This window comes from Centruroides vittatus, unplaced genomic scaffold (genome assembly GCF_030686945.1).
Source record: "Centruroides vittatus isolate TY-2023 unplaced genomic scaffold, ASM3068694v2 contig_854, whole genome shotgun sequence".
Lineage (NCBI taxonomy): Eukaryota > Metazoa > Arthropoda > Arachnida > Scorpiones > Buthidae > Centruroides > Centruroides vittatus.
In genome coordinates, this window is record NW_027122558.1 from 580413 (window position 1) to 598340 (window position 17928).

A 17928-nucleotide genomic window follows, 5' to 3' on the forward strand; every position below is an offset into this window, starting at 1 on the left:
AAATTCGTCCCCCTATCCGAGATAATAGTTTCGGGTGCACCATAACGACAGATTATTGAGTTAAAGATAGCATTGCTAACCGACCACGCAGTTTGATCTCTTAAGGGGTGAATCTCTACAAATCTCGTGAAAATATCGATCATCACAAGGATAAAGCTATTCCCTTGACTCGTCGTATTAAGGGGACCTATGATGTCGACGGCGATCTTCTGAAAAGGGGCATTAGCCACCTCATTCTCCTGAAATGGGGCCTTTCCCTTATGAATATTGTGCCTCTGACACTTTTCACAGGTCCTAACCACTTCCTCTACTTTATCCTTTAGGTTTCTGACATAATAATGCTTTTCGATGCTCATCATCGTCTTCCGTACTCCCCAATGCCCCGACAGATTATTATTATGAATAGCCTTGATTAACTCCTTGGAAATGTCTTCCCCCACGCAGACCTGGTTGTGATACTGATCGCGTGCCCTGAAATAACTTTGCCTATATAGGCATTCGTCCACTACTATATACTGTGGCATCTTACTCCTTATGCCGTTACCATCAGGAGTTCTCATTAAATCCCGTTTAATAGGTCCAAAAATTTCGTCTCTGTCTTGCGACAAACGTATTTCGTACCTATCAGGGATAACAAATTTCGTGGCCCCTACCTCAACGTGATATACCCCATTAACGTTCCTTGACAAAAAGTCCGCCACATTATTATTCACGCCCTTAACGTGCTGCACCTCGATGTCATAATCCATGAGCTCCATCACCCATCTGATTAAGCGATTGCTTCCGTTTTTGATGTTACTAAGAAAGACCAAAGGCTTGTGATCGGAGAGAATTATTGTCCTTTGCCCCAAGATTAAAAACTTAAAATGCCTCAGGGCCATGATTATGGCCAAACACTCCTTTTCTATGGTCGAGTAATTAAGTTCAGCTCCCTGAAACCTCTTACTGAAGTAGCCGATCGGTACTAAGCCCCCCTCTCTGCGTTGCTCTAGCACTGCAGCAGCCGCTATCTTAGACGCATCGGTGTGTAAGAAAAAGGGTTCATTAAAATTAGGGTGTGCTAATAATGGCGGTGTGGCGATGGCTTCCTTCAACTTTTCGAACCCTTGTTGGCACTCCAGACCCCACGCAAATTTTTTTCCCTTCTTTGTTAACTCGGTAAGCGGTGCGGCAAGGTCAGCAAAGGATGGTATAAAATTTCGAAAAAACCCTACCGCGCCAAGGAAACTGCGGACACCTTTCACGCTCTGGGGCGCCCTCACCATTCTTATGGATTCGATGTTACTCGGGTCCGGACGTACTCCTTCCCTACTAATTATGTGCCCTAGATAACTTACTTCTTCCGCTAATATCTGGCATTTTTTTGGGTTAAGTTTAAGGCCTTCGCTATTCAGGGTGCTGATGACGCGATCGAACAAATCAAGGTGGTCCTCTAAAGTTTGGGAAAACAAAACGATGTCGTCTTGAAAGACGAAGCAAGAGTTCCCTACGAACTTAGCCAGGATTTTCGTCATGACATATTGAAAAAATCTCCCACTGTTCTTACCCCCTTGAGGCATCCGGCAAAGTTGGTATTTGCCCCAAGGTGTGGAGAACGCGAAAACATGCCTCACCCTGGGATCCAAGGGGATCTGAAAATAACCCGCCTTAAGGTCTAGAACCGAAAAATATTTATTCCCATTAAGCTGAGACAATATGTCATCGATCCTAGCCATCGGAAAAACCTGCGTTTTCGTTATTTCGTTTACCTTCCTCAGATCCAGAGTGACGCGGAGCTCGCCAGAGTCCTTCGGAACGACGTGTATCGGGGAGTTCCACTCTGACGTGCTCTCCTCGCAAATTCCCGCCTTCAGGAGGTCATTAATTTGTCTTTTGAGGGCAGGCAAGTAGCTGTATGGGATACGGTATTGCTTAACTTTTATCGGACACTCAGACGTCAATTCAAGGGAGTGCACGTGATCTTTGGTCCCCGATAACTCTGAAACTTCGTTAGCCACAGCGTTTGGATACCTTTTTAACACATCGATCACCCTTTCCTTAACCTTCTCCTCAAGGTGATCCAACTTCCATAACTCCGTCTTATCACCTAGCTCAGTGTTTATATTAATGGAGAAATCCCCACTTCCCCTCAGGTTCGTACTATTCACAACTACTCTGATGCCAGTCAGCAGCTCTGGGTGTTGGCAAATAACATCCATGCCGAAAATTAAGTCATAGTCCGTCCCCTTTGGAAAACTCAAACTAGGAGCCTTAACACATACCCTACGCCCGTTCTCGAATCTACAATCAATAATTACAGCCTCATCACTTCTCAGGAGAGCACCTGACATTCCGCTTATACAGGAATCATTAAACACAACCCAGTTTCTATTCTGTTTTCTTATATTTTCAGCTAGCTCGTCTCTAATAACGGTCCTTTCCGCGCCCGTGTCGACTAGGCAAGTAACCATGGTACCTAATATTAGACCTTCGATTGTCGGTAACCCGCGTCTGGATAATTGGATCCTCGTGGTCAGTTCCAATCTCACGCTCTGGCCATCTGTCTGACCTCCCAAATGGCCCTCCATTAGTTTAAATGCCTACGCTTATTGCACTGTCTAGCCAGGTGCCCCTTCTCCCCGCAAGCATAGCATCTTCTCTCATTGCTCCACTTTCTATCGGGATTCCCATTTCCCTTCATACATTCTGTTAACGATGCGACCGACTCCGTCAATGCCCGTATTTGACCCTCGAGCTCTGCAATACGGCTGTTCACGCCATCCTCTTTCTCAGAGGACGAAACCTTATGTTCTGAATTCGTGCACACCTCGCTCATTATTTTCCCTTTTCCGCAAGCCGCCTCAATCTCTTCCTCTTCCTCTGCCCTACATATCGCTTGGTCCAAGGTGTCCGGATGTTTTTGCATTACCTGCCTCCGGATGTCAGTGGCCAAACCTCTCAAAAAACACTCTTTCACAGCGTTATCCCGGAGCGTGGCCAAGTTACTGTTACGAGCCACGGCGCGCGAGAACAAGGACCTTATGCGGATTCCGTACTCACAGACTTTCTCTCCTCTCTTTTGGGCTATTTTTAGGACTTGACTGAAAGGATCTTGTTCTTTGTCCCTCCGATCGAAACATTTAATGAGACCCCTCTTTATTTCGTCGTAACTCGTGATGCCTTGGTCCCTTAGGTCAAAAAACACCGACAGTGGTTCACCCTTAAGCCTGGCCTGAACCACGGTTACTTTGACTTGCTCCTCCCAACCTGCGAGAGACGCCACGTTTTCCACCGTTTGAAAGAAGCGACATATATCCAAAACATCGCCTGGCGAATTCGTAAAGCATGGGATCATCCCCATGAACCCGGTAACAATAGGGACGTTACTGATCCCCTCCATTGCCAATCCGGATGATACTACAGTATGGCTTTCCATAAGGAAAGAGAAAAAAAAAAATTTTCAAAACCGAAGATGTGCAGCGCAGCGACGAATACGTTATACAAATAGTAGGGCCTGGAATGTGCGACGGACAGAACGAAAATGAAATGAGGGGATGTACGCTAAACCGACTATTCTATATCCTGTCGCGGACGCCAATGTGGACTCCGCAAGCACGTGGTTTGCGGGTATGAAAGGAAGTGGAAATGAATAGTCGGTAGAAGCGTATAGATAAACAAACAAAGGTTTATTAATTACACACACAAAAAGGGGGAATTGATCGCCTGATTTAAACAGGCAAACAGCGTTCTTAACAAAATTAAGGATGACAATAACACTAAGATTACAACAGTAATTAATCGCGAGACTAAAACTAATACGCGATTAAACCTTAAAAAACTATACAAACATTTACAAGATGGTAGATACCGTCGCCGTATTTCGTGGGACACGTAGTTACGAAATGAGATTCTTCTCGCTGGTTCTTGTCTTTTCTTTTTCTTCCTGATCGGCTGCTCTGCTTCGAATCCTTTCTCTCGTCTCGTCACCGCTCCAGATCCCCCGATCCACGAAAGAGAAGAATGAAAAATGCCTCGACACGTGGAAGTCATCCCTTTATATCTCCCACCATCCGGGAGCTTTTTCTTTTCCTCCCACGTGACCCTCCAAATATCCAATCAAAAACCACGGCACAGCAATGACGACAACAGACGGTACGGTACACAACAAAATGGCCGTGCGTTACATCTAAAACCCGATACAACAACATATACGCGACGCGACATAAAAAAAAAACAAACATATAAATAGAACAATCGAACAAAAAAAAAAAAAATAAAATACATAAATATATACATATAATTAATAGCGGCGAAGCGCTACAGTAGAAAGAGTGGTTTAAGGTTCAGTTGGCTGTTTGAATAGTAGTTCGTGTATTCATATTGACACGTCTTTTAGCATGACTCCTTTGCAATGCTTTTTGTATCTCATTTATGTGTAAGAAAGATTGTTGATGTAATTTGTTCTAACTTTAAACTTGTAGAGTTAATGTCAAGAAAGTTAACAAATCTATCACTCTGAAGATACCTGATAATATTATAGAATGTAATTTACTTTCCAAGAAGTGTTAAAATGCTTTCATTAATTTAAAGGGATTTAACACTTTTTGTAAGCTTTTTGTGGGATAAGTGATTTTCTTGTAAGCTAAAATCACTTATCCCATAACCAAGTAAAATAATAGGTTCAGTTAAGATTTGGTATGTTTTGTCATATTCTAAGTATGTGGGTGGATGCACACAAGCGACACGGAAGCGAAAGGCAGCAGAATGATGTCACTTTTTTTGGCTACAAAATGTGATTTTCTGCCACTTTTCTCATTCCACGAAAGTTGATTGAATTCTGTGTTTTGTGGTCGCCGCCGCCGCTGCCGCCAAGATGCATTTTGATTAATGGTTCGTATTGTAGTCACATGAGAAAATAGAATCATGTGGTGTTTTAATGGCAGAAAGTTCAACACGGTTAACTGAGATAACTGACATTGGAATAAAGAGGAAATGATAATAAATTTAACACAAATGATCATATATAATTTAATTCAAAGGAAAAAAACAAACAAATCTTACTTGAAGTAGTATTCTTTATCAAGAGATCCTAATCGAGGAATAAGCGTATTTTGTACACCAGTTCTTTCTCGATCCAAGAAAAATTTCTAATCCAAAATTTTTGTTCAAACCTTTGACAAAATTTTCTAGCTAAATAAAGCAAGCTGTACAAAACAAAATTTGTAAACACATGGATAATGGCAGTGTTGGTATTGTTTTCCATTTTGAATACTGTATGCATGTGTCGAATATAAGCAGATTGCTGCTTGTGTGGTTGTGCTGCCACACAGTGAAGATGCATTTGCAACACTGCCTTTTGTTGCTGTGCTGCATGTGTGCATCCACCCTAAGATTTCCATTTATCAAGTGATTCTGTGGAACCAGTTATGTTCTTTAAACTAGGAACACTGGCTAACTTTTCTATTTTCTTATCTGATTAGTGCGAGCCGTGCAGTGTTTATTCTTATGTAAATGATGTTCCTTACTGTTCAAATTTTTCCTATTGTAATACCAGCATCACTGTGCCTGTTTTGTTGTGCTCAGGCTATTGCTTTATGCATCTGCCTTTATTTCTGTTATTATTTTTGTGTATTGTTTTTACTGCATATATTGTTCTTTGTTTTCTATGTTGTAACTTATCCATTATTGTAAATATCTGTGTATTCATCCTATTTTTGTATAATTTTAGTTTTAATAAATGACGACGCAGCTCTTGGAGCCTCTTTCCCTTCTCCTTCATTTCCACTTTCCAATCAATCTTTCTCTTACTTTTTCTCCATCTTAAGTTCTTTCCAATTTTTTTTTTTTCAATCCTTAGGGCAAAGTCTGTTTACATAACAGACAGCCCTCTAATCCTTTATAACAACAAGCTGACTAGCGCATTTTACGAATGATGCAAGTAAGAAAAAGAAATGTAAATCATTAAGATTTTTTAAACACGAGAACAAATCATCAAATTGTGGCCTAGCACATTGATTCCAACTTTTTTCATATGTGTTTTTAATGCAGAAAGTCCTTGATATATGTTTCACCAGCATACATTATTCTGGTTGTTTAATTAGAAACAATAAACTTGATATACATTAATTAATATTACACATATTACTTTGTAATGTCACTTGAATAGGAACATGTGTATTTTTAATTTTTTTTATTTTACATTGTTAAATTTTTTATTTTTATTATTTTTTAATATTTGTTTATGTTTTATTAATAATTTTATAGTCTATTTTCTAATTATTATTTAGCAATTATAATAAATTATACTGTATAGCAGTTTAGTGTACAATAAAATAAATATTCTTTATTCGTGTTTATACACTTTCAAATAAATTCAAATTTTTTAATTGGTATGAAATGTTACCCAACATATTACAATAGTTTATTGGGAAATTGATACCCAGTGAATGTTATTTCATTAAAATCGTACTTTGTAGGAGCATAGCTATAACATATATTGAGAACTACTGTAATTAATAATTAGTAAGGTGACCAGAATTGTGTAAGTTTAGAGCATGTACGCAGTGACGCATGTTTATTACTAATGATATACTGTATCATAATGTTAAAAGAAGCTTGTATGAGACATATAAGGATACCTTGATTCATAAATAAGTCAGAAGATTGTCTCTTGATATTAATTAACTTTAATTGAAGCAATAAAATACAAAAACAGAATTATTAACTGTACAAGTAAAATGAAATTCTGTTAACCCGGCATCCAGTATGCTGGCAAATCCAATAAGCTGGCATGTCAAGCTCATTGTTGGAGTTGTTGCTGTACTGAATAGGTCCAGAGTTAAAAGTATGCAAAATGTGCAGTTCTTGGAAAGGGGTATGGGTTCTCCTTTTTTAAAGATAAGAAATGTCAAGATGATATGATGCTGTGATGGGTAAAACAAGTTAGCCTGTGGATGATTTTTCCAAAGACTTTCCTGAGGACAACAGTGCACAGGTTTATGAGAAGCAAAATTATTTACCACACTTGAGTCAATAATTGTTACAAAAACAACTATAGTACATAACTGTTTGTGTACTTTGATAATTAGAGTTTGTATTTATATGCAATAAAAGTATATGAAACACAAAGTAAGAATAGGGTTTTCTTGTTTCAAGCCAGCCAAGGGTAGGAATAGCTTTGAAAAATTGAAATGGCATGTTAAACAATCATAGAAAGCACATTTGTACAGTTTCACATGCAAAAATATATAAGATTGTGATCAGGGGATTGAGAAAACCAGAAAAACTTCCACCTTCTGATAAGGGTGTATATTTGGTAACCTGGCACCACGTCTGTCTCAGTGTTGCCAGGTTGACGAAACACCATTGTACTCACTATTGCTTGATGTTATCATCATCAGGTACAATTAAAAAAGAATGTTCAGTTTAATTTGAAAATTACTTTGTAAATGTAAACATGAATATTAAGTAAAATACTTTAAAATAATAAAAATGAATTTAACTTATGGCAGGATGTAACTTACAAATATTATATGCTCAGAGGAAAATATTTAGAAAAATAAAAAGTAAAAAAATAAAATACAGTCAAACTCACTTAATTTGAAGTTCAAGGGGAGTGCAAAATAGTTTGAATTTTCCAAAATTTGAATTAAACAATTTCATAGATAATTATTAAGTAATATTGATAAAATATAATTGGTTTGGTTGTCGCATTTTTTTGTTAAGCTTAATTCACACCGAGAGTGAATTGCTGGTGAAAATGAAAAACGGAATGAATAACACATCAGCATGACATTGTTTTTGGAAAATTTTACCATTGCAAAAATGTTTTGCCACTTATTACAGTGCCATTTGTTGTTAGGTGTTTCTAGCAGTTTTTAAAATGGTTACAAAAACATCACACAACAGAGTAGATGCCAAAATTAGCATGAAATTCTTGTAATTCACACTTTTTAAATATTTTCTTGCTTAACATCCTTTTCTTTTTAACATATCTTTTATTTTTTGTAACAAATATTTAACTGATTAAAAACTGAATGTCAGAAGTGATTTGTTTTTACCGACGACATTTCTCTCTTTCTTGTAAACGATTGGATGCTCAAAATTTCCAATCACTTTTCACTTTTTGCAGTCCAGATCAGTTTCTCATTCGCTTTTCACTTTCACTTTCTGCTATTCGCTCAGTATGAATTAAGCTACTACGGCTTTGAATTTTTAAACTAGTAATATTTGAAATATGAGGATATTCCAGCTTCGAATTTTCCAAAAATTATGAAAAAACATTCGAATGAAACAAGTAATTTTTACATCACATTTATTAGAACTATAGAATGTTCGGAAACTAGAATCTGAATTAACCAAGTTTGAATACTGAAGTTCAACTATATTAAGAGGTAGCAATTATGTTAAATTTTTAGACTAAAGCCTGTTAATAGATGTATTCTTTAAACTTAAATGCCTTAAATGTAAGGTAAAACTTAATTTTCTGAAAGATTTAAGGTTGGATTTCTATATAGATTTTCATCTAAAATATATGATTTCCCATATAAATATGAAGTTGAAATTTGTTCAGGGCCAGGGTAATTGCATTTCACTCTAAACTGGTTCATAGAAAGCATCAACTAATTCAGTGGAATGTTTCATGTTTAAAAAAACCTTTATGATGTTCCATTAAACAATAGACAAACATCTCAATATGTTTCCTTCAGTGTCAGAGGTATTATTGTCCATGTCAGATATTTTTATATAACCCTGATTTTTTTTTCTAACAAACCATAAGGATGCTTATCATTATAAAAAAGTTTGAGGTGTCACATTCTAGACTATGTGGCAAGCATGATCAAGCAGTGTTATATGGGAAGGGCATAATTAGAAAAACTAACTAGAGATAACTTTATGCAGTCCAGACCAAGATAAAGATCAGAAACTCCAAAAAAGTATTTAACCATGTTTTTCTTACACAGTAAAGATAGGAAGTAAAAGAGTGTAACTCTGAAAATGATATGCTTTAACTTTGGCTAGATGGGTAACAATACACACCCTGGATTAAAGCCAAGATTGCTGCGTTTTTATTGGTAGGAGGCTGGAAAGAACTTGAAAGTATGATGATAGGATCCATGTTAAATTTATGGTATTCTTTAAAAGATAGATCAGAGTTTGACCTACTTATGTTCAAATCCAAGAAAGAGATATTGCTACTCTCTTCTCCCATTTAATTTTACGTGGTGGTGATAATTTAAAGTTATCAAAAGTACTTTTGTATTTTATCATTTCTGAATTATTGTATTTTATTGTTTTAATTAAAAGTTAATTTGTGCCAAAAGATAGTTTTTTGTTTTATTTATAAACAGTATTGATGTTTATGTATTTTCTTAGCATTAGGTTGCTGTTGAGAACAAATCACACAGGAACACTTAGTGGAAAAAGGTTGGTTTATTCATAGGAAAGGATATGCATTTTGGGTTTAATGCCCCTCTTCAGTCCTATTATAACAGATTTATCAGCAAATATTATTACAGTTACATATTAATATTTAGGATATGTGTACAAAGGTTTATACAATAAAACATAATTACCTGATATTATAGTGACAGTTAGGACAACACGATTTGTGAGAAGACATAGGAAAAAAGGGGAGAAAAGTGGAGCTAAAAGAATTTTAGCTCCACCTTTATACACATTTGAACAGTATAACAAAATGTGCTAGAATAAAACAATTGGTAAATCTGTAACTCTGTAATAATTTTTGCTGATAAATCTGTTATAATAGGACTGAAGAGATGCATTAAGCCCAAAATGCATATCCTTTCCTATCAATAAATTGACCTTTTTCCACTAAAAGTGTTCCTGTGTGATTTGTTCTCAATGGAAATCTTATGCTAAGAAAATACATAGCAAAAAGAACAGCAAGCAACCAAGATCTAAGTATTGATGTTGTTTGCATTTTCATATTTTTCCACATTTTTATTTATTATTTCTTATATAAGTTAATTTTAGAAATAGTTTAGACTAACAGTATATATGTTATGGGCAAAGTGATTAATACGGGCATTATGAATAATGACCAACAAAATCGGGCATTGTAATAAATTTCAATAATTTATCAAATTGACCGGTCATTATGAATACTGCTATCACCTAGTTGGGCAAAGTGATAATAATAATAAGTTGAGGAATGATCATATGACATACGCTAGCCAATCGGCACTCAGTTGTGCGTGCATATTGCATTTAGTACCGAATTTGGCAGCAGTCATGACTGTTTGTGCTCTCGACAGATTCCTCCCAGAGGGGAGCCACTGGCAGGCCGCCGATTGTTTAACGTCACTAGTTAGTTCTTGAACGCACGTATCAATAACTAGTATGTATCAATATCTACAGTAGTAATGTTAATTAAACAATCGGCGGCCTGCCGGCAGCTCTCATCCGGGAAAAATCCGTCAAGAGAACAAACAGTTGTGACCACCGCCAAGATGGTGCACATGGGTAAAATTTTGCCATTTAATTAATATAGTTAATAGTACTTAGTTTTAAAAGGTTACATGTTCTTTTTAAAATACTTTGAAATAATTTACAAAAAATAAATATTTCTAAATGAAATAAGTGGAGGTTTTTTAAATCAAATTTTAAATTCGGTACTAAACACGATACACACACGCAACTGAGTGCCGATTAGCTAGCGTATGTCGGATGATCATTCCTCAACTTTTTGTGACCGGAGGGTCGGTGTCTCTTTGACCCCTCGTCAGGATGTGACACCACCGAGTCGATCGAGACTTGGATATCGCGACGCAGAGTTCTTGCGTCACGCGAGCGGTCGCGAGTGAGCGGGTACGTTCGCTGTGGAGGCGGAGGTAGGAGATCCGAGGAAGTGAGTCACTCAAGACACCGGCTAAGTAACAAGGCTAATTTTAATAAGGGAGTATAACAACGTTACAGCAAGATGCATGGTTATTACGGACGTGTTTTTAGATACGCGGAGAGAGAGAGAGTTTACAAATCGATTCGCGAGTTGATAAATACCTTAGAGAGTCTTGGAGCCGTCGTCGGGTATCACTGAGATGATATGGTCCACGGAGATTCACGATTAGAAGGAACAGTTCACAAGATAATCCGCACTGCACTATGATTTTGGTATAATTCCTCGGGTCGGAAGATGGCGGAAAGGGTTCAGGGTTGCTTTCACGATAACTAAACGACGACTGCTGGATTTGTCATCGTTCGTTCGTTTTATTTTTTCACTCGGGTTTTTTCCATGAGGGTCTGGGTGTCCAATACGTAAATTTCTTCTAAAAGTTCCTGGTGGCATACGTCTAACTAGATGGGTCATCCTCAACGAGGAAGCAAGTTCGTGGGAAATAATTTTTATGAGTTTCTACAGATATGTTGATAAAAATGGTGGAGAAAAATTCGAAAAAGTTTTGATTGAACACCTTCGTCTTTTCGTCCGTCACATTATTATTATCACTTTGCCTGACTAGGTGATAGCAGTATTCATAATGACTGGTCAATTTGATAAATTAATCAATATTTATTACACTGCCTGCCCTTTTTGGTCATTATTCATAATGACCAGGCATGAATAATACCCGATTAATCACTTTGTCCATAACATATATATACAGTCGAGTCCGCATAAGTCGACACTTGGATAACTCGACACCTTCGGTTAAGCAGTCAGTTTTCTGTGCTCTCAGCTGACTTACATAGGCATCAATGTTAAAAAACTCCGGTTTACTCGACACCGTTTAACTCTTCACCACTGGATAAGTCGACAGACTTTTGCTGTCCCACACTCCGATAAGTTGTCACCCCCTCCCGAAAAAATGAATTCACTCTGCACGTGTGGTGCAAACTCATTTTTTTCAGGAGGAGGATTCGATTTATTTATTAATATATAATTAATATATATATATATATACATATTAATAAAAATGCCTTAACATTTTATATATAAAATAATAACAGATAAACAAAAAGAAAATATACAATCTACATCAACATCACACCAGAATCCAATTTTGCATTTTCTCATGCCAGAGGCATTAAGAATCCTTAGATGTTACTTGCCAACAATTGGCAGTTGCGAAGATGATGTTTTAAAGGCGTTTGTGATTGTTGAAAAAGAAAGTTGAGACAGTTAAGTGCTCAAAACAAACACTAAACGAATTTTTCAGTTTTTCATCTACAGAGTAATTGTAAATGGAGGACACAATGTATTGTAAGCCTATAAGGTGTGTTTCAAATTTATACAGACACGAAAAAATTAAAGTGAAACACAGATTTGCTGCATTAAGTGACAAATGTTTTATTAAAAATAATATGGATTTACATGTTTCTACACTGCAAAAGAAGAATTTTAATCAAACATTAGCATTTTGTCACTGAAAATGTTGTTTATGAAACTCTTATACAAAAAAACTGTTACATATTTATCCGGACAGGCACTCATTTTATGACTTAAACAGAATATTGTTTAGTTTCAAGCATTGAAATACGCAAATTAGCTTACATATCTAATTGTAATACAAATTCTTTATGTTGTTCAATGTTCTAAAATGGGTAGAACAAAGAATTTATCTGATTATGAAAAAGGGAAGATTGATGCCTATAAATCACAAGGCAAGTCAATAAGAGAAATTGCAGCATATATAAATCGTCCAAAATCAACTGTTGGTGATTATTTATCAAAAAGACGTGGCAAGGATGTACCAAAATTCAAGACAGGTCCAAAACCCAAGCTTACTCCTCGAGATTGTAGACAAATCATCAAGGTTTGCTCCACAAAACAAACATCAGTAAGAAAAATAAAAAAAGAATTAGACTTGCTTTGTAGCAGCACAACAGTGTGGAGAGTTTTAAATACATCTCCAATGTTAAAATTCAGAAAAAAAGCCGTAATGCCACCACTTTCATTAAAGCACAAAAGTAACAGACTTGATTGGGCACAAAAACACATGACATGGTCCGAAGAATGGATTGAAGTTTTGTTCAGTGATGAAAAAAAATTCAACTTAAATGGTCCAGACGGTTGGAAGTATTATTGGCACGATTTAAGAACTGAAAAACAAATTTTTTCAAAATGCCAAATGGGTGGGGGATCAATAATGGTGTGGGGTGTGTTTGGATTCAACGGAACCACAGATTTAGCATTTATAACCCAAAGAATGAATTCAAAGAAGTATCAAGGCATGCTTGAAGATCATTTATTGGAAGCTGGACCAAATATTTGTGGACCAAATTGGATCTTTCAACAAGACAATGCCCCTGTGCATGCCTCTAAATCAACAAAAATGTGGTTTAAACGTAAAAATATTAATCTGATGACGTGGCCTGCTAGAAGCCCTGACCTGAATCCGATGGAAAATCTTTGGGGGATGATGGTTCGTACAGTTTATGCCAATGGAAAGCAGTTTTCCACAATTCATGATTTGAAGGCAGCAATTTCAGATGCTTGGGATAAACTTAAGATTCAATTCCTTCAGAATCTAATTGAAACAATGCCTAATCGAGTATTTAACGTAATTAAGTTAAATGGTGGTTACATTGGCCATTAAATTGTAAGAAAACTTTGCAATTTGTAACCTGTCCGGATAAATATGTAACAGTTTTTTTGTATAAGAGTTTCATAAACATTATTTTCAGTGACAAAATGTTAATGTTTGATTAAAATTCTTCTTTTGCAGTGTAGAAACATGTAAATCCATATTATTTTTAATAAAACATTTGTCATTTAATGCAGCAAATTTGTGTTTCACTTTAATTTTTTCGTGTCCGTATAAATTTGAAACACACCTTACTACTGTATGACGCACTACTGCATTTTATTAATTATAGTTTTGTGGTTTTTTTCCAACTTCACTTTAGTCGTCACATCGGATAACTCAACACATTTCCTCTTTCCCTTGGGGTGTCGACTTATGCGGAATTGACTGTATATATACCTAATTACTATATGTATATATATAGTAATGAGGGATGAAGCCATATGGAGTGGCAAGGGGCAGTCTCCAGCAGTGATGTTATATCATCTCTTACTTTCACTCACTGTTGGTGCCAACTGTTGTCCCACATGAGCTCAAAAGTAAAAACAGTAAAAAAGTCAAAACAGTTGACCACTGCATGAAATAGAAAACAGGCACATCAGACTCAAATACTAGGCTACATGAACAGTCATAAGATAAGAATTAAATTTAATAGTTGTTCTTGTTTAGCATTGTTATGTGTATCACTGGTTTGCATATGACACGCAAGGAGCTGCCATATCAGTATGGCAGCTCTTTGCACAACAATGTGTTGCTAGTGATCTTTGGCTATTATATTTATTTGGTTGCCTATATAAGTATGCTAAGACCATGCAAGCCATCAGTGATGTTGGTGACTCTCACTCAGAAATTTCTGTTTATATCCCTGATTACTAATCATTTTCATTTTTATATCTAATTTCATAATATATTGATAATGTCACAAGTTGATAGATTAATAAATAATTGCTGAAATACAAATTTTGTTTTTCCTGTAATACTGTTATTTTTCTCTTCAGTTAAATATTTAAAACCTCTCTTGAGATATTTAGTTTTTTGTAGTTTGTTGATTATTGATGTAATATTGATTATGTAGATCACAATAGCCTCTTAAGTGCACTCAGTGTGCTGATTGAATGTAGAAATTAACTTATTGCTTTATTAAATTCAAATACTTTCTTTACTCTTAAAATTGGTGAAACATCATTGTAATTCATCAGTATTGAGTAATGATAAATGGCTTTTATTATATTATTTTGTGTTTTAAATGATCTTTTACATTTTATAAACTACAGTTTATATCAGTCATGAGCAACTACAACCTGTGAGGCTCCCATAGCTTTGGCAACATAATTTTATTTTCCTGTCTTTTGTTTTATGCCATTATACAAACCCAATTAAGCTGATATATATGATGATGAACATTCAAGCTAAACTTGATCAGTGATAAGATGAGAAGAGACTATATATTATTAGTTTGTATATCATAAAATATTTTAGTACCTAGTGTGCTGACAGGTATGGAGTATGTTGGTATTCAGCTGACTTGAAACTTTGTAAGAAAAAAATGCATGCTGTCTGCAAAGTTCACTTATGGTCCAGAAAAGGTTACTCACTGGTTTATATTCAAACTAATTCATATGGCAATGAGAAAAATCATCAAAATTTGATGGATGAGGAATTTGGTTTACATTCTTCATCATTCTGTCTTTCATCATTTAAACTGTTTTAATTTGTATTTTAAATTGTGTTTTCTTCATGCTGCAACGTGATGTACAATAGCATCCAATTAACATTGCAAGTTGGCCAACTAGTTTTTTCCTGGAAATCATATATAAAGTAAAAAATGATATAATGAAAATATAGGATAAATTATGTTAATATAAACTATTTAAAGTATTATTCTTTCTTATTATAACTTTTTCTCTTTTTACATTTATTTTTATGTAAATTTTCATACATTTTTAAAATAGTTCTTGAATGAAACTAAATGTACAAAAATAATTCATATTTATTTAATTTAAACTAATTTTTTTTTATTGTAGTATCAATCATTTCCAACATCAAAAAATGGCTTTAGAACAGGAATGAAACTAGAAGGAATAGATCCTAGACATCCTTCAATGTTCTGTGTACTTAGCGTTGCCGAAATTCGTGGATATCGCATTCGTCTCCATTTTGATGGTTATTCCGACTGCTATGATTTTTGGGTTAATGCAGATTCTCCAGATATTTTTCCGGTAGGATGGTGTGAGAAAACGAATCATCATTTACATCCTCCTAAAGGTAATAAATTTGTATTCTTTGTTCTTTTCTTAGATATGTTATTTTTCCATTTTGACTTATTAATTTTAAAATTATAAATTATTGAACATATTTCATAAAGATTAATAAACAAATGTGGTAAATATATTGAAATAATTTTGTGTTTTATAAGATTTAAAGTAAAAAAATTACACTTTTGTATAAAGTACATTAATAATAATAAATAATGTAAATAGATTTATTATAAATATAAAAAAATTATAATTTTTAAACTATAAAACTTCTCATAGAATATATTAAATTAAGTTTTTCTTTGTTTAAATTATAATTGAATTAAAACAGAAAATAAATTGAAAGCCAATTTATTTATAAAAAATGAATTTTGGCTTACAGAACTTTTCAATTTTCAAGTTAAACCTGAACTGGGTCAGAATTTCAGTTTTAATAAATCAATTTTGGCTTTACAAAAAAGTCTCTTATGTTTTATAAACTGGTGCAGTTTTAATTATTTTAATTATTTATAAAATAAATAATAAAAATAAGTCTTTCAGATAATAATTGTGTATATTCGTGTATCGATAAATTAATTTTTGTAAAATTAGTTACTATAGTTAGTGCGTAGACTTTTTAAGAAATTATAAATTTTTCACATTGTTATGACTATTATTATATTGATTGGTGGTATATTATTGTAACCGAATAGTTTTTTAATGCCAGTGATTCTGTGTATTTTCTCAGGTTACGAACCACACGAATTTAACTGGAAGACATATTTAAAAACAATGAAAGCACAAGCTGCCTCTAGACAATTATTTCCTGCGAATGTTTTTCAAGTAGGTGTATCAAATGACAAAATATACCAATTCTGAATTTTAATTCTTTTATTATAATATTAATAAAAATAAAAAAATTGCTAAATCTGGAGATGAGAAAGATGTTAAATAACTAGCAAAATATTCTTCTTTAATGAATGATCCAGTTTTGCCATTTTTCATGAATAAAAGTCTTATATTAAAACTCTCTTAGTTAATAAACAGCTTAGTAAATTTAACTTTCTTCATTTTATTTCTAATATTCTATAATAATATCTAGAAATCCAGAAGATTGTTCAAAGACTATTATTTATCATTTTCACTAGAAATTCTGTCATCTCTAGATGAATTGTTTTATCACAGTATCATTATGAAGAAATATAGAATTAATACTTAATAATGATTCTAATGTGATGATTTTATGTAAATTTCTGTCAGTTAAAATTAATTGTGAATATTATATTGAAAAAATACAAAATGATATAATTTTTTGCAATTACTAGGTTTTAAAAATGGAAAAAGATTTTATAATGTATTTATCCCATTACATACATAATAATAATATAAAATTTAATCCATATAATTTTTATAAATAAATTTATTTTAAAAACCGTATAGGTGACTCCAACTCATGGTTTTAAACGAGGAATGAAATTAGAAGCAGTAGATAAAAAAAATAGTTCTTTAATTTGTGTAGCTACTGTGTCTGATGTTTTGGAAAATAGATTTTTAGTACATTTTGATGGTTGGGAAGATGATTATGATTATTGGACAGATCCCACATCACCTTTCATTCATCCAGTTAACTGGTGTAGTGAATTTGGTCACGTTCTTACACCGCCAAAGAGTAAGTTAAATAAATATATCTTTCTTAATTAACTAATTTTTCTATTATTGTTATTATTATTATTATTATAATATTTTAAAACGAAATATTATGATTAATTAACTGTACTATTAATTGACTGTAAAGCAAAAAGTATCTATAATGGTTACATATTTATCAGAATTAATACATTTATATATTTTCTAAATATGTCAATACTGCTAGAAAAGCCATCTCTCAAGTGACAAACAAATGAATAACATTTTTATTTTATTAGATATATTCCAGAAGAATTCAGACAGGATATTTAGATAATATAACAATCTTGTATATTAAGCAAACATTATAGATGTAAATTATGAATACAGAAATATAATTATTAAATATGTATCTATGTATATATTTACAAAGAACAAAATATTTTAAGACACATTTTACAAAATAGATCAAGTTTGGTGTGGAATTATCTGTTTTATTATGGCATGTATTTATCATTTTCATTTGCAAGTGTATAGATACATAT

The 17928-nt window shown here is 34.0% G+C and overlaps 1 protein-coding gene across 8 annotated transcripts in view; it reads left to right on the forward strand.

The window, feature by feature from the left end:
- Window positions 1-17928, forward strand: part of LOC136982562 (lethal(3)malignant brain tumor-like protein 4) — a 72816-nt gene that overhangs the window by 30686 nt on the left and 24202 nt on the right. For all 8 annotated transcript variants that reach the window (XM_067279066.1, XM_067279069.1, XM_067279071.1 and 5 more), the window contains exons 10-12: window positions 15548-15788; window positions 16506-16600; window positions 17198-17426. In XM_067279066.1, coding sequence (XP_067135167.1) covers window positions 15548-15788; window positions 16506-16600; window positions 17198-17426 — 565 coding nt within the window. The remainder of the gene's footprint in view (window positions 1-15547; window positions 15789-16505; window positions 16601-17197; window positions 17427-17928) is intronic.